The 19417-nt window shown below is 37.1% G+C and overlaps 3 protein-coding genes across 5 annotated transcripts; all 3 read left to right on the forward strand.

Moving 5' to 3' along the window:
• The first annotated feature begins 108 nt into the window (after positions 1-108).
• LOC111808358 (50S ribosomal protein L18-like) lies at positions 109-2244 on the forward strand. Its single transcript, XM_023694288.1, has 2 exons — positions 109-420; positions 1608-2244. Exons 1-2 carry the CDS (start codon positions 223-225, stop codon positions 2004-2006), a joined length of 597 nt encoding a protein of 198 aa, XP_023550056.1. The 5' UTR covers positions 109-222; the 3' UTR covers positions 2007-2244.
• A 300-nt stretch (positions 2245-2544) lies between these two features.
• On the forward strand, positions 2545-16715 carry LOC111808366 (phosphoinositide phosphatase SAC1). The gene is made up of 16 exons (XM_023694296.1): positions 2545-2831; positions 3177-3381; positions 3462-3627; positions 3846-4068; positions 5122-5198; positions 8962-9149; positions 10863-10960; positions 12051-12184; positions 12290-12424; positions 12603-12987; positions 13082-13203; positions 13354-13464; positions 14036-14248; positions 14490-14681; positions 15462-15573; positions 16246-16715. The coding sequence occupies exons 1-16, from the start codon at positions 2706-2708 to the stop codon at positions 16492-16494; spliced, it is 2736 nt and encodes a 911-aa protein (XP_023550064.1). The 5' UTR covers positions 2545-2705; the 3' UTR covers positions 16495-16715.
• Positions 16716-17380: 665 nt separating this feature from the next.
• Positions 17381-19106, forward strand: LOC111808367. 3 transcript variants are annotated; one of them, XM_023694300.1, is made up of 3 exons: positions 17381-18018; positions 18067-18566; positions 18648-19106. In XM_023694300.1, the coding sequence occupies exons 1-3, from the start codon at positions 17421-17423 to the stop codon at positions 18921-18923; spliced, it is 1374 nt and encodes a 457-aa protein (XP_023550068.1). In that variant the 5' UTR covers positions 17381-17420; the 3' UTR covers positions 18924-19106. The 3 variants fall into 3 exon arrangements, with proteins under 3 accessions (XP_023550068.1, XP_023550066.1, XP_023550065.1); XM_023694298.1 differs by having other exon boundaries at positions 17381-17994; positions 18043-18566; XM_023694297.1 differs by having other exon boundaries at positions 17381-18566.
• The last annotated feature ends 311 nt before the right edge of the window (positions 19107-19417 follow it).

Here is a 19417-nt window from a genome sequence, read left to right on the forward strand (position 1 = left end):
TAAATCTTTTTTGGGTACATATTTAATAATTTTAATTGAGTCTATGTTGTTTATTCTAATCCACAAATAAGTGGATTAATTAGAGTAAGCGCGCACTTTTACCGCTGCAGCGTTTTGGCGTTCTAAATTGCTCCGTTCTTTTTGTCACACATGGTTGTGCACTCAACTAATACATACTTCCACCAAAAAGTCGAGCCTGGACGAATGAAGTGCATCTGAACGATGGCCTTCACCGCAATATCTTCTTCACTGCCGTCTTCTTCTTCTTCTTCTGTGCCTTCAGTTATCTCCTTCCAATGCCCGTCATCTCCCGCCATTCTATCACAGAAATCCTCGTCTCTCTCGTGGGCATCTTCATTTCCGCATGTTACCATATCCAGAGGCTCTCCTGTCGTCTCTTCGAATCCCGCGCATGACAAGGTATAATTTCTTTACTGCCGTCCTATTCGATTCCTTGTCTGTTCCGGAGGATATCTTACCTTCATTTTGAAGTTTATGCATTATCGATTGCGGACCTCTTGCGCAACATCCACGAATTTCTCGATAGGGAGAATTATTTGCAAGGAAGTTTAATATGTTGTGGGTTTGCTGCTTGTTGTGTATTCGAGCCAATAGTCAGTACGAACTCGACCATATCTCAACTTGCCTAAAACTGCTGCATAGTAAAGTAGAGTCTTCTTCAGGATATGGTTTTGAGAATTTACTGCCTGCAGTCATTTTTAGGAGAATAGTCGTGCTGTTATTATGGCTGGACAACACAGAAATGACTGTTACATGGTATACAGAGTTCTCAACTATTTTCTGCTTCGTTCCAGGTCATATGACTTTATTACTATTGTTGAGCCATATTCCAGTTCCGCATCTTTATAATTCTTCGTTTTCGACCTTCTATTTTATTGTTTCAAAAGCTTGTTGCTAGCAGGCAAGCTTGGATTCAGGTCTAAAACTCCTGCTGTGGCCTGTGATTATGAGACTCACTAGCTACATGGTTAATTAGGACTTGTGCCGATCTTCAACCTTTTGATTTTCGCCTCTCTGAAAATTTCAATGCAGGGGGAAGTGGTTGGTTTTTTGGTCAGTTTTTTTTTTTTTTAACCAAATACTCGTTTGGGCTCCATAGACTTGGACCCCACATTAGATAAACATGGGTTCCATCTCAAAACTGATTTGACAATGAGATGAGTAACTCATGTATCGTTTAAAGATGGTGAGATCACCCATCTTTCCAATGTGGGATCTTCAACACTTATTGACGTACCAATTTGTCAAACACATAGATACATGCATGCCTAATAAAGGGGGTGTTGATTGGAAGATAATCTGAAACATAGCGTAGTCTTCCGTCCAAGTTTTTATAAACTTTTAATTGCAGGTGTTCTTATTATCCCGTGCATTTTTGCGTTATTTTAGAGTAGGAAGCCAATGTATATCTTTTTCATTGCTGCAATCGGCTTGACGCTGTATACTGTGAGGCCTACATTAGAGCAAGGCCCGCTTAAAGCTGCATTTAGTTGATAAATGCAATGTATTCACTCTTTTAACAGATCCAGGTTACTGTTACGATTTGAATTTCTTTTGATAATGAATCAGCAAGTTTACACTTGTAGGTCTTATTTATACAATCAGCTTGGACAAGAAGGTCACGCGAGGAGGCTGCAAAACGACCGAACAAGAAATCATGGAAACAAAGGACAGATATGTATATGAAGCCATTTTTACTCGACGTTTTCTTTTCGAAGAAATTTGTTCATGCAAAGGTAATGCATAGAGGAACAAGCAAAGTGATATCGGTTGCGACAACAAATGCAAAGGATCTTAGGAACAGTCTACCATCACTTACAGATCACAATGCATGCAGAGTAATAGGGAAGCTTATTGCCGAGAGATCAAAGGAAGCAGATGTCTATGCAATGTCGTACGAGCCTAGGAAGGATGAAAGAATTGACGGTAAGCTTGGCATTGTTATTGATACCATTAAGGAGAATGGGATAATGTTTGTGCCTTGAGTTTAAATAAAGGGAAGAATAATAAGACAAGAAAACAATTTATCTAGATCCTCTAATAGGCAGTAATAGGCAGTAGAGCATAAGAATGTTCCTGTTTAGCTTGTTTGAACTATCGGAAGCTGTTGGTCTTACTAAAAGCACCCTTGCATACTATGCCATAGCTCTGGCTTATTTAGTTAATTTTATGATTGTATCTTATGATTTCGGGAGTTGACTTCCAACTTCCAAATTGGCTTTATGGTTGTTGTATAAGGAAAGTTGTTAGAAGAAAATGATAAAATATTATTGAATCAAATAGACTCAAACTGGAATCAAAATATATTTTTTACCCCTAAACTTTGAGGCGTATATCAATTAAAACTTAAAACTAACTAATTTCATTTAAAATCAACCCAATTAAAATTAAAATAAATTTATTTTGTTAAAGTTGAAAGAAAAATTACCATCTAATTCTTTATAAATATTATCATGTAATTCTTTATAATTACATGGAAAAGATAAATATTTGTAAAAAACCTAGAAATATATTTTTTTTTCCTTCACGAAAATTACAAAAGAAAGTAGAAAACATAAAAAAAAATCTCAATACTCTTGCACTGCCCGGAGGCAACATTCGTGGTCTGTGAATCCTCGAGGAAGAAGAGCAACGGTGATGAGGATCAATTTCTGAACCCATCCTCCTCGCCATCCTCAAGAAATATGGGTAAGTCTGAAGGTCCCAATCCGCCTCCGCCACCCTATGCCAAAATTCACCCCTCCAATGACCCCGATGTTGATCACAATTCATATTCCCTCGAGAAATTCAGACTTTACGAAACCAGAGCGGTAACCTCTTCACTTTCATTCTGCCTTTTTCTTTACTATTTTCTGTCATTAGAAAGCACAGATGTGATTCGTTTACGGGTCTTTTTGTCACAACTATGTACCTCTTTCTCCAATTCCCTGCCCGCCCTGAGAAAACTAGTTCAAAATAAAATTGGTTTCCTGGGAAGTGTGTCAAAACGATTAATCTTCGAATTTTAAGGTTGTTTTTCTGCATTTATCATAACCCCCGACCTTTAAATAATTCTATTGAGCGAGTTAAAACAATAATTCTATTGAGCAAGAGAAGCCGAATGTTCAGCGGATTTAATTTTATTTTATTTTATTGCTTTGATTTCTCCTAAGCAGAGATATTATCTGATTGGGAGCGATCGCTACAAGAGATTCTTCCGAGTGTTGAAGATAGATCGGTCGGAACCATCAGAACTCAACATCAGTGAGGACCCGGTGGTATATTCGCTGCAAGAAATCAGGAACCTCCGTCAGCGAATTGCTGAAGGGAATCGTGCTACGGGGGGTTTAAACCCGGTTACAAAGGCTTTTGGTATTGCAGGTTGATCTTGGTTCTGCTTTTATGTGCCTATTCTTCCTTGAATCTTTTCGCGTTTTCTGTGACATGTTTTATGCTTGTAGGTTGCATTAAATGTTTGGAGTCGTATTACTTGATTTTGGTTACCAAGCGTCGGCAAATTGGATGTATATGCGGTCATGCAATATATGGCATAGATGAAACCCAATTGATTACAATTCCACACGTCTCAGTTCAGACAGATGTAGCACACTCTAAAACTGAGCTGAGGTAAGTCTAAGCTGCTCTTATGGTACTTGTCTCATACTGTCTCATGCTTAGCATGTAACCTTTTCTTTATCTTCCAGAATGTGAAACTGTTGAAAGAGGTTGCATGTCAAAAGCTTCTTTTCCATTTTTGTACAACTGTTCTTTACCAGCTTATTGGTTTAACATTTGGAACCATATACGACACAAATTAATAGCATTTGTTGCTATGTTTGTTGCAGGTATAAAAAACTCTTATCCAGTGTCGATTTGACCAAAGATTTTTTCTATAGCTATACGTATCCAATTATGCAAAGTTTGCAAAAGAATGCCATGTCAACTGCTGCAGAAGGAATGCCATACGACAACATTTTTGTCTGGAATGCTTATTTGACTCGAGCAATTCGATCACGATGCAATAATACTGCATGGACCATAGCATTAGTTCATGGACATTTCAAGCAGGTATGCAATATAAGTCCTTTCTCTTACCTCTTTTTCATGTTGTGCATTTTCATTATCTTTAATGTAGTTAGTTTGGAGACCTAACAATATATTGTCCCTCTCGCTCACATTTTTCTGCTATTTGTTGGGGTAGCATCAGTTTTCTATTTTGTTAATTTGATGAATGGTTTATTGTTTGCTTGTTGTTAACTTGAGATTATATTAGTTGCTAGTCTATCATATTAGCTACATATCAGTTGCTTGAATTTTCATTACTATCTTTTTATTAGTTGCTACATCAGATTGGTTGTCTCCACCATCAAAGTTATCAAGTTGTAGCATGTTTAGAAAGTTTTTTTAGAACTCAAGGATGCAACTGTACGACCTAATTAGAACATTGCATGTACAAGCGAGATCATTAGTACTAGATTTGATGAGATTTATGGAAGTTTAGCCTCAACTAGGTAGACTTCTGAATCATCTCGGCTTAAGGCTTCTACATGGTGTTCACTCTCCTAGAACTTTCCTAGTTTCCCTTTGCAGGATATATGTCTTAATTAAATGCTTTTATTGCCCCTCTGTAGCTTTATTATTTACTTATTTATACACTTTTTTCTTTTCTTTTCACTCCATTGTGGAGTTTGCATCTTTTGTGCATTAGTTTCTTTTCATTACATCAATGGAAAGTTTCGTTTCTATTAAAAAGACTTGTAAAATAATCCTGGCTTATGTTATTCCTTGCAAGGAGAGAAGCAATTCTATTAATGAGCTTTGGCTTGGGTAGGAAGAAATCTTATGGTTTTGTAGGTTCATCTATTGTCATATGGTTTGGGTTTTTTTTTTCTTTTGTAAAGTTTAATGTCTTTTGGATGGGCTTTCATTGTATTGTATTGTAATTCTGGTTGCGCTATGTGTGTGCGCATTTCGTTTCTTTTGCAAAGTTTAATGTCTTTTGGATGGGCTTTCATTGTATTGTATTGTAATTGTGGTTGCGCTATGTTCTTGCATCTAGTACAGTTCGTTTGTTAGAATGCTCATATTTCCTAAAACAAATCCTAATATAAATATGTGCAGGTTAGGCTATCAATATTTGGAAGAGACTTCACTGTCACTTTGATTTCCAGGCGTTCTCGACATTTTGCAGGAACACGGTATAGTTTTGCTTGAACTTCTCATTTATATATATATATATATACATACATATACATTCCCAACAAAGAGATAACAATTGAAAACAACAACCGGCCAAAGTATGGCCCCAGCCAACAACCTAAAGGACTAAGGTACAGGAGTCCCTTATTCACAAAAGATAATGGGAGGGTTAAACAAAAGCACTCCAATCTAAATCGAGGGTATAGCTGGTGTAGTTACAAAATAACTTGAGAAAGACACTAATTTTTTTTTTTTTTTTTTTTTTTTTTTGNAAGATGTTTCTCATTGATAGATGGAAAGATACAAAACGTTTGAGAAAAAAACCTCCTAAAAGAGGTAAAAAAACAAAAAACCAACCAAATAAAATGGGCTAAATAAATATTATCATTAAAGGATATTATTTAAGGGAGATCTTCCATTTGAAAAGGTTGCTAGCAACTGATTTCAAAATCAAGAACTCGGGAAGTTTGAGATACTTTCTAGGAATAGAAGTGGCAAGATACAAGGACATTTTTAGTGGTTAAAGTATTGATTCTATTGGATAAAAAAGTTTTACCCTGGGTTCTTGTGTTGAGTGGTAAGCGGAAACTTTTTTGCGAGTTTCATTTGCTTATTGAACATAGTCCAGCAAGAAACATTGTAATATTTGTTTGGTTATGAGGATATTTCTCCTTTGGATCCTACTAACATTATCCAAGGTGAATTGTCACTAAGTGATTTCACTAACCAGGTTATGAATGATGAGGGTGTCCTTGTCCCAAATGATGAGAGAAAAGGACGATATTTTCTTTAAGTCTGCAATTTATGATATTGTCTATTAAAGTGTTTAAAGAATCATCAAAGGAAGTTGAGGCGATGCTGCGACCCAGCAAGAGACGGAGGAACCTGATTTGTTGGCGGAGGAAAATAGAACTGTTCCAAAGGAATCATTGTTTGGAGGTTGAAAATGATCTCTCAGTGTGATTGTTGACACTGGAACTTCTATAATAGAGAAGGAATTTGTTATTGAATCAAAATTTGATATGAATAATGCAAATATTTTGTACAATGAAGCACTTTTAAGGGAATCATAGAGGTTAAATGAATTGCCTTCATCCCATGGATTCGTTAGTTGTAATTCAAAGTCTTTTCTTTTGCCCTTCCCTTCTTAAATATAGTATCAAAGAAGGAAAATATCGTCTTGTGAACCCTGTACAAAATTTTACATCCGGAAAAAAGACTGTTCCTTTGGATTCTCAAGATCCAAATGCGTCCCTACTCATTGGCGATATCAATGAGGAAGCTTGTGCAAATTTACTGGTTCATACAGTCAACTCAAAGAATGAAGATCTTCCAAAGGATTCATCACAGACCCTAATTGGGAATTGCTGTAATATTGGGCCCAGTGGTACACGATAAGTGTTTGATATATTTGAAAACAAACTCACCACACAACATGACTCTTCTCCCTCTATTGAGGTCTCAAATTGTGAGTCTGATGTTAGTGTAAGTAGTGTGGAACTTGACTTTCAGCATCATAGCTGCCTTTGTGAAGAAGATATAGTTGAAGATTCTGTTTTAGATGACTTAAAAACTCTTTCCAGACACACTTATCAAGTATGACTGCTCTATTTCTACAATTTCAGATAAAATTCAACCATCAAGTAGAGGCATTCTGGTACTGTAAAAGTTTTCCGCTCTAATCAAGGCAGGTAGTCTGCAGTTTAAAGAGATTCCCATTTTTTTCCCCGAGGTGTAGACAAAAAACCTTAATTATTTTTGTTGTTTTTTTATATTCCAATGTTGAAAATCTCCTGGAATACAAGATTGGAGTGATCCAAAAGAACAAGTTATGTAGATTGAGTTCTATTTTGTTAGGGTCGATTTTGGAGATTTGCTTTAGCTTCTTCTGTCAGTGCCTCCATCTTTTTGGCGTTGGTGGTGTAGTTGATTGGTATGGTGTCTTCATTTCATTTGTTTGAGAATTTGAGTGGAGTTAGAAGCTTTATTGTGACGATTTTTTCTCTTGTTTATGTTTATTTTGAGGAAGAGGAATCCATCTTATGTGCTTTTCAGTTGTTTGGGGAGATCCAAATTGTTCTAGCTTGGTTTTGTCCTGCTTTTGGCTTGATTAAAGTCATCCTTTTGGTTTAGCCTTTGATCTGAAGTTTGTGAAGGCTTTTTCTCAGAATGGATAAGCATGGTGGTGGTTTTGATTTCTTTTTCTCTGCGAAGGCCTGGATTGTTGGGATTCGATTGTAGTTCTTCCCTTGTTGATGATTTATGCTGGACACACAATTTTTGAATCCGAAGTCTTTGATTCCTAACCTCAAATTGACTGTTTAGATTAGGATTGTGTCTCTTGAAAAGTTTGGTTTCTTCCAGCTTGACTCAAGGCTTCATCATGGTGCTCTCTTCCCAAATCTTTTGCTGGTTTCTCTTTATATGATATATGTCTTATCTGAAATGCCTTAATTTTTCCGTTGTAATCCTCTTACATCTTTTATTACTTTCTTTTGTCCTTTCCTTATTCACTTCTTTGTAGAGTTTGAATCGTTTGAGCGTTAGTCTTTTTTTGAATTTATCAGCGAAAGATGTCGTTTCTTGTTAAAAAAGATTCAAGGATAGTGTTGTCATTATCAATGAAAATACATTTTAGCCTTGCTAAACGAGATGAGAAATCCTGGGTTCAGGTGTGGAACACTTATGAATCTAAATTTAGTCCAGAACATACACTCTTAATTTGAAAGAAAGGGTTCAGAAACATAATATTTTGACTCAGAGGGAGAAATGCCAAAGTGAAGAGGCTACTCTACTTGACAAGGGCATGTATCAAAGACTTATGAAAAAGTTAATCTACATATCACATGCCAGACCAAAGATGCATACTTAGTTAGCATTGTAGCCAGTATTCAAACAGTCCAAATGAGCATCATTCTGGGGTTGAAAATAGGATTTTAAGATACTTAAGAAACACTCCAAGTTATGGGTTATTGTTAAAAAGATCATCAATCAGACTGGTAAAACTCTGTACAATACTAGTTGGGCTAGATAATTAGTTGACTCTAGTTCTACATTTGGATATTGCTTCTACGTTTGGAGAGACTTTTAGTTAGTTGTAGAAGCTTATTATTGACTACCAGCTTTAGAAATTTGGAAAGGAATGTGGATTCTGAAGCTTTTTTAGTTAAATGCTTGTAAGACCATCCTCTCTGATATTTGGTTGGAAAGAAATCAAAGGTTATTCGAAGATAAATTCCTTTGTGGATCGGATCATTTTAGCTTCTCTCTGGTGCTCTCTTTTAAAGGCTTATGCAGATTATTCTTTGAGGACATTAGTAACAATTGGGCGGTTCTGTTAGTGTGCTGTTTTCTTTGCTATTTGTTACATTTTCTTTGTGCCTTATTTTTGTTCTGCCTTTTGTATGCCTAATTTTCATAGGTTGCTATTTCTTTCTTTTTTTGTTTTTATTTTTCCTTATTTATGAAAGAATTTGTTTCCCTTTTAAAAAAGAAACAATATGCCAATATTTATTATCTTTCTGAAAAAAATACTAATTTTCGTTGATTAATGAAAGGAAGCAAAAATGCTCAAGAACACGAACTCTTGGAAGAGTGAAAAGAACACAGACAAGAGTGAAATAAAAAATGTGACAAACAAATTTGGAAGAATGAATAAAAGCAACATTTAGGATAATCTTCTTTTTGTTGGCCTTTTCTTATTATGATTGGCAGTATTAGAAATAATTCTGTATCGGTCGTGATCATTTTCACAAATTACAGTTACTTAAAAAGAGGAGTGAATGATCGAGGACGGGTTGCAAATGATGTTGAAACAGAGCAGATTGTCCTTGATGAAGAAGCTGGTTCATGCCGAGGAAAAATGAGTTCTGTTGTGCAGATGCGCGGTTCTATTCCTCTTTTTTGGTCTCAAGAAGCCTCTAAATTTAGCCCCAAGCCAGATATTATCTGTAAGAATATCATTATCATTATCATTATCATGATTTTACTCATATATTTGGTTAAATTCCTAAACTGGAATTGCAGTTGTTTTGTTCTTTCTTAAAGAAACAAATTTCATCTGCAAGTGTGGTCTTGTTATGTACTCAAACACAAGAACACAACACAAAATAAAAAGATAACTATGTTGCAATATCAATAGAGAAACTGCAGTATCAATAGCCTTTTGAGAGAGCTATCTCTCTCTCAAGTCTCACAATGGACACTCCAACCAAAATGATCTCCTTCTAAGGTGCTCACCTCCTCTTATTTATAACCAAGACACCACTAGTTAATTATCCACATGTCCATACTACTATCATACTAATCTTACCAATATATCCTTTTTCCAGTATTCTCACATTACCCTGCCGTTCAAACACTATCGGATAACACTTGCTTGAAATCAGTGCATGTACAAGACAATCCCAAAATTGGGTAACATTTTTTTTATTGCATACACATACCCCAACCCCATTCTTATGGATAGAATCACACCAAGACGGGTTGGGTTCAGGGTTTAACATATGGAACAACCTGGCCCAAAATTGTTCAGGGTTTAACATATAGAACAACCTGGCCTAAAATCCACTTGCATACTTCTCATTCAAAACTACGCCTCTTCATGCAAATCCAGCCCATAAACCAAACTAAGGTTGATGCTGCAACCTTTTCCAATTGCTGACCCCACCACCTAACTCTTTTGTGTTAATTTCCCAAGGTTGTAAATGAGGTATTATTCAAATGAAGATTGGTTCAAGATTCAGTCTTACATTATTAGGATGATTTAATATTCTGAGTTTTCTTGACAACCAAATATAGTAGGATTAAGCCATTTTCGTGATGTGCAAAAGTTGGCCTGGATATTCATGGGTACCAAAAAAGAAGTTCCACACTATACTATACATTCCTAGGCTTCCAAAACATGCACTATCAGTATAATTTTCCTGAATACAGGCTTCTTAAACCTAGATTTCCATAACTAGAACCTCTACATAGTTTTCCTAAACCATAGCTCAAGATTGCTGAATCAGCACCCTAAATGTAGGTTTCCTAAACCAAGGCATCTTCAACCCAGCGCTTAAAAGGCTTAGACATGAACCCAAGTTTAAGATGTCAAACCTGCGCCCCTACCCAGGTTTGGAGGCCTGTCTCCCAGGGCCCATCAAATTTATAGTCAGGCCAGCATTCTCCATTTCAAACTTATATTTATATTTAGACGCCATGATTTCTTGCCCAGTGGTGATTTGACTGTACTAGAATGCATTGGCAACGTGATATATTGCCCTTCTCTAGTGAGGGAAAAAAGGGTACGGGATGCAGTATGAGGCATTCTGAAAATGGAAATTGTAGGGAGATTGAGTAAATGATTGTTTGGATTAGGGATTGTAATCTTTTGACAGGAAACAATAATTGTACTGATGAAAACAGGAAAAATAAAAATAAAAATGCTGAAACCTTGTGATTTTTCCTTGTGTTTATCCTTTTTTTTTTTTTTCTTTTTTTTTATGAACTAGAAAAAATTTTCAAATTATCAATTAAAAGGAAATGTTCAGGCAACAAACTCCCAAGGAAGAGATGGGAAGGGGAAGAGGTGGAAAAAGAACAATAAGAACAATCTCAACAAGAAGCATTACAACCACAAAAGGATATTTTTCTTATGTTTATTGCTTTTGACTTTTCAGTACAGCGATATGATCCTACATATCAAGCTACAAAATTGCATTTCGAAGACCTTGCAATGAGATATGGGAATCCAATTATTGTTCTCAATTTAATTAAGGTACGTACTAAGATTTTTAATTTTGATCAGAAAGGCACAAATCATGATATATCTTGTTATTAGAGGGGGCAAGTGGCCTGGACAAATTCAGGATTTAATGGTATGAGAAGTTAAATGACCACAAAATCAGTGTGAGAAAAAGAATATATATAATGGGGCTAACCCATGTTGGATCTGGCTTCCTTTTTTGTTAGCCCATCTTCTTTCATTCATGTTGTAAAATTTGAGTATGAGTTGTTCTATGTGCACGTGCATGCATGCATTGGGAGGAATGANTTTCATTGATAGATAAAAATACAAAATGTTCGATGAAATTATGTTCAGAAGGAGAAAAAGAAAAAAACTAAAAGCCAGCCAAGAGAAATGGGCCAAAATAATAGCCCCAAAAGAACCTATACCTACAGAGAAACAAGAACCTTTTAGTTTCTTGTTAAGCTTTAATATTTATCGTGGGCTTATTGGGAACATCCGGCCTATTTCTCTAGTATAAAAATGTGAGTTCCCCCTTCTTTAGAACATTAGGAAATAATAGTGAAGTTTTTCATTTGGTTTACTGCAAAATGTGGTATCAGCATCCGAATTCTCTGGGACCAAAATGGATGGAAAAAGGTTATGCCTAATCCAGCGGGGGCGTTGATAAAAACACCCAAAACACCACCTAAATCTTCTCCCCAAAACTACAACGTACGCTTGTTCTTGGTTGTACAATCCTTGAACAACTTACAAGACAGTGTAGGAGGAATGCAATAAATCCTTGGAGTAATGTCTAGACAATTGGAACAAATCACAACAAACAAAAATCTAGAAGGTCGTGGAGCAAGATCGTGAACTTTTTTATTAGTGCTGGAAAGTAGAAATCTAAGGTGGGGAACATGACGTTTTAGATTTAACTATGACCTTCAATGTGTCTAGTCTGATATATTTTATTTTAACATTGTATTCAGGTCTGTCTGTTCTTTTCACTTCTTTTTGGTGGGAGTGAGACTTAATTTGGTGTCGGGAAGGTTTTAGAGGATAGTTATAATTGTCATCTTCTTGGATTTGCGTTTGTTTCTGGTTTATTTGTTCCCCTGATACTTGCTAAATGCAGACTGTTGAGAAAAGGCCTAGAGAAATGATGCTGAGGCGTGAATTTGCAAGTGCAGTTGGCTATTTGAATCAAATTCTTCCGGAAGAAAATCATCTTCAATTTATCCACTGGGACTTCCATAAATTTGCTAAGAGGTGGTTTGTTTGTTCTAAATATAAAGAACTTTATAATACAGTTTGATTTATCTGTATGCATTTTTTCGTTTTGATTTAATGCTTTGATTTCTTTCCTGATCATAGCAAGGCTGCAAATGTGTTGGCTGTCTTGGGTGCTGTGGCAAGTGAAGCACTTGACTTGACTGGTTTCTACTACAGTGGTAAGCCCAGTGTTGTGAAGAAAAAATCAAATCAAGTTAGTGGAACAAACACTTCAAGGTATGCTGTACGAACTTTTGTTCATCTGCAGTTTCCTTCCTTTGAAAAGGAAAGTAAACTTTTCATCCCATGGGAGAGGGTTTTTCCTCTTTTGTTTTTTTTTTTTTTTTGGTCATTTGAAGTTCGTTTGTGCTCAAGAATCTTAGATAGGTATGTGTGTATACATGTTCTTTAACAGGGATGGTGCCCTTGGAGATTTGAGGGCTAGTTCAGGGGATCTTGCTAAAATTGGGAGCAATACTGAAACGATAAGCCCTGTTATTAGTCGAGAGAGAGAGGCTGCATCTAATCAGTATGATAAAATAAACAGCCATAGTAGTGAAGCATCACGCTTGCAGAGTGGAGTTCTACGTACAAACTGCATTGATTGTTTAGATCGAACAAATGTTGCACAATATGCTTATGGTCTTGCAGCTTTAGGCCGCCAACTCCATGCAATGGGTTTGACAAATATGCCTAAAGTGGATCCTGATAGTAGCATTGCTGCAGCTCTTATGGATATGTATCAGAGCATGGGGGATGCACTTGCTCAACAATATGGTGGCTCCGCTGCTCACAACACTGTACTTATACGTGCATAGATCTAAGTTCATATAAATATATTGATATTTGACACAACTCTAGATCCTTGTTAACAAATTCTTGTCCACAAATTAGGTGTTTCCAGAAAGGCAGGGAAAATGGAAAGCTACCACCCAATCTAGAGAGTTTATCAAATCTATCAAACGCTATTATCGCAATACTTGCACTGATGGTGAAAAACAAGATGCGATAAATTTGTATGTTCATGGGGTCTTATCTATGAATACACTTCACTTTCAGACAGGACATACTTTCTGAATTTTTCATACTCTTTTCTCAAGTTTATTCTTTCACTAAGTTTTGTTTTCACTTTTCTTTTTCTTAACTTCTTACACATGTATTGCCAGATTTTTAGGTTACTTTCAACCACAAGAAGGCAAACCTGCTTTGTGGGAACTGGATTCTGATTATTACCTTCATGTATCAGGGCTTGGAGATGATCTTTTTCCCGATAAGAGGTATAGTGTTAGCAGTCTTGACTATACATCCTAGGCATAATGTTATGCAGCTTTCAATTGTATTGGCACCTTGTGGTCCTTGTCTAAACACTTATTCATGCAGTTCCACGGAATCATTGATATGTGTACAACATGCTATGCACATAGTATTTTTGCGTTTCAGTCTAGATAAGATGTATCGGCTATTAGGTTTATAGCATTCTGTTATTAGTTAGTGTTACAGATCTTATATTCTGACTGTTATTTTGGTATAAAGGGATTGACCTTGGATCGAAACAGCTTTTGAGTTACCATATAATGAGCTGCAAGAAATTTGATTGGTACAATTTCTCTCCATGAAATTCGTATAGAAATTACATCAATCATGACTATGCCAAAAGTGGGCTTGGGCATTTCCGTAGAATACATTTTTTGTGTTTGTTTCTGCTTTTCGTGTTACAGTTACAGCTGACAAATTATTGAATAATTGCAAGGAATTCATTCATATTTTCCATCCACCAAGTTTTGTAAACTTAATAGCTTATAATTGTTGCCAGTCTTATGTAGTTCCTTCCTAATTCTTACTTTGCAGTTTGGAAGCTGCCTCCAATTCTATTGTGGGAACAGCAATAACGCTTGAACCTATACCAGCATGCAGAGAAGATTTTTCTAGGATGAAGTTGACATCATTTAATAAATTGATTGAACGTACCTGTGGTTCAATAAAGAATGTAAGGATTTGGTGTGAGCCTGATCAGAAACCTGGAGGTAGTACAGGAAATTCCAGCATGGCACCCGATGCAGCGTAATTTTCTCATTAATCTTGAATGGTCTCTTTAATCTCTCTTGTTCATTGAGGTGCTAGATAAGGAGAAGTGGCACATTTAAAGAACTTTAATATATTGTACCTTTGTGTTGGTATCATTTATCAATTCAGATCTTTGTCTATTAAATTATGAGATAGCATTGCATACGGGCTAGTTAAACTTAGTAAATTCTTGGAACAGTTATCAAAGCGGCAGTGAATTAAACTGACTTTTATGCAGTGAAATTCAACTCAGAAGCCCAAATTGGCTGTTTGGTCAGAGGAGGTATGAAGAAAGTAGCCCTGGTTCCAAAGGTGTTTCACATGAAGCTGCAGTCTGTACAACTGAGGATAACATAAAAATTGACGGGTTCTGTGATTTAAACAAGCTTTCTTCTAGTGACAATTTCAATGATGAGGAAATCTTCCAAAGGTAAATCTTCTATGACTACTAATATTTTACTCTATAATATTTTTTTCCTACTCCTGTCAAACATATCTCTGTTAATTTGTGTGCTTCAATGCAAACAAATTATAGGCCTCTCTCCTCATATATTGAACTATCTGTGATATCTTGAGATCGGATGAAAATCTAGTTTTGATTAAATGATCGAAATCTAATAAAATTTAGGGAAAATGTGCCTAATTATTTTGCTTTAGGTTCCAAATGCCCGAGCCTCTGGTCCCTTAAGGAAGTATAGAGGTTCACCAATAGGCCAGAGGACTTCCTATATTGGTACCTGTCACTTAAAAAAATTATAATTATAGAAATCTTTCGCCTGGTGCACCAAAGAGTAATTTTGCTTTTAAAGGTATGTTCAGAAAGTGGCTATATGCAGTATCTTACCGGAGGCTGCCATGGCATGTGGATCAATTACCGCCAGCATCGCTTTCCACTTGTTTACTTCCAATTCCTACGGCACCCAATGAAGTTGATAGGTGTAGTTCATGGATCTGGAAAATAGTTTTATTTCTTTATCATATAAAAAGAGGAATAAAACAATTTAATTTCTGTTTGTTAACCATCCAATGTATTCTCGTCACCTATTATTTAAGGTTGAACTTCTGTGCATAGTACAATAATTCTCTCTCTAATCAATGGCAGGTACAATCTTCAAGTCAGAAATCTTCTCTATCCCTATGTGGTTGTTAAATATTTATTTAAAAGTGCTTTCAGGTTATAATTATATTGTTATTACTTGGTGATGTCAAGGTACCTTGCAATGACATCAATTGAAGAAGCCAATGGTTGGTATGGGGGTACTCTACTTGGTGATCAAGATGAAAGCAGTGAAATATATACACACTATTCTGAGTTATGTGAGGTAATCGGATTCCGTACTCAGGCTTGTTGCATTTATATTCAAATGAGCAGTTATAGTTTGACATGTATTCATTTGGCTACCATGATATGCCGTTTGAAATTTGTTCTTAATCTTCTTTTTTTTTCTTTCATTATTTTTTTCTCATTTTATAGTTGCATAATCGTGAGAGATGCTATTTATTGAAGTATGACAAATATATTTAACAAAAAAAGGCAGAAGTTGTCCTCTTTTTGACAATTGTCTTCCTAGCAAACTTGCTAATGAAACTCTCTGAGCGCAATGATTTCCCTCTCCAAGTGATTTATTTGCTAAGAAACACTTTGATAATATATCAAGTATGCTCTGACTGTTTGAGTTTGTAAGGTATTCCATACTGTTCTATTGCAAAATATTAACCAACCAACACAAATCAGAGGTAGAACCCTCTGCTTTTTCAGATACAATAACTCTTCATCAAATAGAACTTATTTTGGATTTTATCTTGGTTAAATAATCTGGATTTAATTGGGTTAAATGGACGAGTTGATTGGAGCCTCCTTTTTTCTTTTCTTTTTTTTTTTTTTAGTTGGGCTATTTGGATTGATCCTTTAAATCTAATTTGAGTAACTTAGATTTAATGTGGATAAATGGGGTGATTGCGAAATTGACATGCTTTGGAATTTTGATCTACAGGGCCCTGCCATGATGTCTTTCCAGAATGATCCTGAAAGGGAGAAGCACTATGCTGATCTTTTACGCATGGGTGCGATTGATGTTATGGATAATGCTTCTATAGATGAAGACATGGAGGCGGCTTTGAAGGAGTATGATGAAGTTGGTGTAGATCTTGGCATCATACCTTCATCGTGCAAGTACTTTGCCGAAGATCCTAGTTGGTTGACTAGATGGATCATTGGAGAAGAGAAACTTCAAAGGATATAAGTTGAGAATGAAAAAACCCATTTGCATTACCAATTATGAGTAGCTTGTGTGCATGTTCTTCAAACATTTTGCGAATAAACGAAGTAGGAGTTAAGGTGAAAACCGAGATACAATGTAAAAATGTGGTTGTGTTTCTCAAATAGGATCAACTGGGTTGACATTTGCATATGTGATGACATGGCTTTTTAAATAATATTACACTGGAATGGCTATCAAATTCATGCGTTAAGTCCTTTCAAAATTTAAAGAAACCGTAAAAGCCTTCCAAATAGAAACATGCTTCGGTTTTGAACTAAACAAAAAATCATGGTTCATAAATTGAGGTCTGGAGAATGAAATTCTCTTCCTAATAATATTTAAAATGGTGCATGTCCACGTCTAAGAAAGTATTCACCTTACCCATTAATACTGTCATTCCTTCATCTTCTCTAGTTTTGGTCTTCAGATTTGGGTCCTATGCACGCTGCCCACATCTCTTCTTCTCCCTTCTTCCATTACTTCTTAAAATATGTTGTATGGCAAGTACTTCGCCGTTGTGCCTCGGACGAGAGTTGGGTTAGTTAGTCTGTCTAGGCACGCCGGAAATGCTTCTGCCTTAGCCACGGCTGTCAGTTCTTTGGCCCATTTTCCATTCTGAGGAGAGAATCGATAAGCCACAGAGCTTGAAAGGAGGGAGAAGATGGCTTTCTTTCCCCTTCCATTTTATGGAAAGGTAAGAGAAATAAAATTAGTGGGACACGTGACAGGCAGCAGAAACCAAAGCAACCAAGTTTTGTTCTTACTTCAATTGCACACGTTGAGATACATTGTCGAAACATCTGTCCTTCTATATGTACTACGTGTCACTTCTGGCTGTGCACTATCTTCCTGGTTGCTTAATAAATAAATGTCTGCTACTTCTTTTCGACACCTTCAACTAAATCATCATGCCCAACCTATTCGCTTTGTGTCTCGTCATTACTTCTTTAACTGCGGCGGGACTCTGGTCTCCTTCCCCGGCGTCCCGGCAAGATCACGAGCAGGATGTTATTGTTAAAGAAGGTCACCGAGTGGTTGTGGTCGAGTATGGCGACCAAGGTCAACACAATACTAAGGTTTCCATCTCTTCCGAACCCACCAAAGATGCCTCCCCTAGCAACCCACTACATGATAGTTTAAATATTGGGATCCCCAACGAAGACTCCGAAAGGCACCGCACCAGAGATCTTATTTGCGATGCCTTGGGCAAATGTAAGCATAAGATAGCCAGTGCTGTGGGGAAGGCTAAAGTAATGGTTTCGGAGACGGCGCAGGAGGCCCACGACGTTGGAGAGGCTGTTGCTGGTGCTTTCGATGAAGCCAAAGAGACAGTTTCAGACAAATCTCACCACGTGGGAACGTCGTTCTCAGAGAAAGGGCATCGATTGAGGGAGTCGGTTGAGAAAGCCAGAGAGGATGCCGACGAGTTCCTGGAGAAAACGAAAGAGACGGTTTTGGAGAAAGCACGTGACTTGAAAGAGGGTGCAAAGGATGTATTGAAGGAAGGCAAAGCACGTGACTTGAAAGAGGGTGCAAAGGATGTATTGAAGGAAGGCAAAGCACGTGACTTGAAAGAGGGTGCAATGGAGAAAGGGAGAGAAGCAAGACAAACTGCGGAGAAGATTAAAACTGGTGGAAACAAGGTCAAGGAGAATCTGATGGGTATTCCTGATGGAGGATTAAAGCTAGTAAATGATTCCTTTAGGTACTTGAGGTCGTTAGAGTCGTGGAAAGCGGCGATGGATGTGTTGAGTCTGTTGGGATTTGGTATGGCTTTGGGAATGGGCGTGTGGACTACCTTCATCTCTAGCTATGTGCTGGCGAGTGCGTTGCCAAGGCAGCAGTTGGCAGTGGTACAGAGCAAGATATATCCCCTGTATTTTAGGGCCATGGCTTCCAGCATTGGGATGGCCCTATTCGGGCATCTATTCAGCCGCACAAAATGGATGTTCCCAATTCCGAAAAATGCTGAAGTGGTCCAAGGATATGTACTTGTGGCTGCACTTTTGATGATTTTTGCCAATTCTCTCTACATGGAGCCCCAAGCCACCAAGGTATCTTCTGACCGCTGCTCCACCTTGAGTTTTTTTAGTTTTGTACTAGTTCCCTGTTATTGTGTATTTATTCCTGTGCAGGTAATGTTTGAGAGATTAAAAGTGGAGAAGGAAGAAGGAAAAGGAATTGAAGACATAGCCGCTGAACCTCGGGACGCCAATGATAATCCCCCAGCAGTCACAACCAGCACAGCCACACAAGTCGTAGAACGAGAGGCCGTGAAGTCCAGAATCGTGGGGTTGAATAAGAGGCTGAAGAAGCTGAATTCGTATTCATCCTTGTTAAACCTGCTCACTCTGATGGCTCTCACCTGGCATCTTGTGTACCTGAGCCAGCGTCTGTGCATCCCCTGCTAATATAACAATATTTTTCTTTTCCTGGTTTTGTTTTTGATGTGTGCATATTTTACCTGAAGTAGACCGTGTTTAGGCGGTTGGTACCAAAGTTGGTTAGTTTCAACTTATTGTCGGTGCTAAGTGGTTATATAATGTATTTTAGATTGTTTATTTCCTGTCTAATGAACTATTTTAGATTGTTTATTTCCTATTTAATGATTAGGTGCTAAGTTCCCCGTGTATCCTGTTTGATTGAGGAGCTCAACAACTAGAAGCCTGAAAGATCCCCACAATTAGGAGCGTAGGAGGGAGGGTGGGATCACATGGAACATACCCTTAAGGTCTACTAAACAATGGAAGAAAAATCTTCATGAGGTAGAGGACTTTTAAATAGAGGGTGAAAATGGTAAGTATATCACTAAAAGGTCAGAGAATTTGGGAATGGAGACATCTCGCTTTATAACCATTCCATTTACCTATTTTGGGGTTTGGGGTTTAGGGTTTAGGGTTTAGGG

This window comes from Cucurbita pepo, chromosome LG13, assembly GCF_002806865.2.
Source record: "Cucurbita pepo subsp. pepo cultivar mu-cu-16 chromosome LG13, ASM280686v2, whole genome shotgun sequence".
NCBI lineage: Eukaryota > Viridiplantae > Streptophyta > Magnoliopsida > Cucurbitales > Cucurbitaceae > Cucurbita > Cucurbita pepo.

Excerpts from the sequence above, each read along its gene's own strand:
- LOC111808358 (XM_023694288.1), top strand. The coding sequence starts at position 223 with ATGGCCTTCACCGCAATATCTTCTTCACTGCCGTCTTCTTCTTCTTCT. Across the intron at positions 421-1,607 it reads CGAATCCCGCGCATGACAAG|GTCTTATTTATACAATCAGC; the intron begins GTATAATTTCTT and ends TTACACTTGTAG.
- LOC111808366 (XM_023694296.1), top strand. The coding sequence starts at position 2,706 with ATGGGTAAGTCTGAAGGTCCCAATCCGCCTCCGCCACCCTATGCCAAA. Across the intron at positions 13,204-13,353 it reads AAACAAGATGCGATAAATTT|ATTTTTAGGTTACTTTCAAC; the intron begins GTATGTTCATGG and ends ATGTATTGCCAG. Across the intron at positions 15,574-16,245 it reads ACTATTCTGAGTTATGTGAG|GGCCCTGCCATGATGTCTTT; the intron begins GTAATCGGATTC and ends TTTGATCTACAG.
- LOC111808367 (XM_023694297.1), top strand. The coding sequence starts at position 17,421 with ATGCCCAACCTATTCGCTTTGTGTCTCGTCATTACTTCTTTAACTGCG. Across the intron at positions 18,567-18,647 it reads TGGAGCCCCAAGCCACCAAG|GTAATGTTTGAGAGATTAAA; the intron begins GTATCTTCTGAC and ends ATTCCTGTGCAG.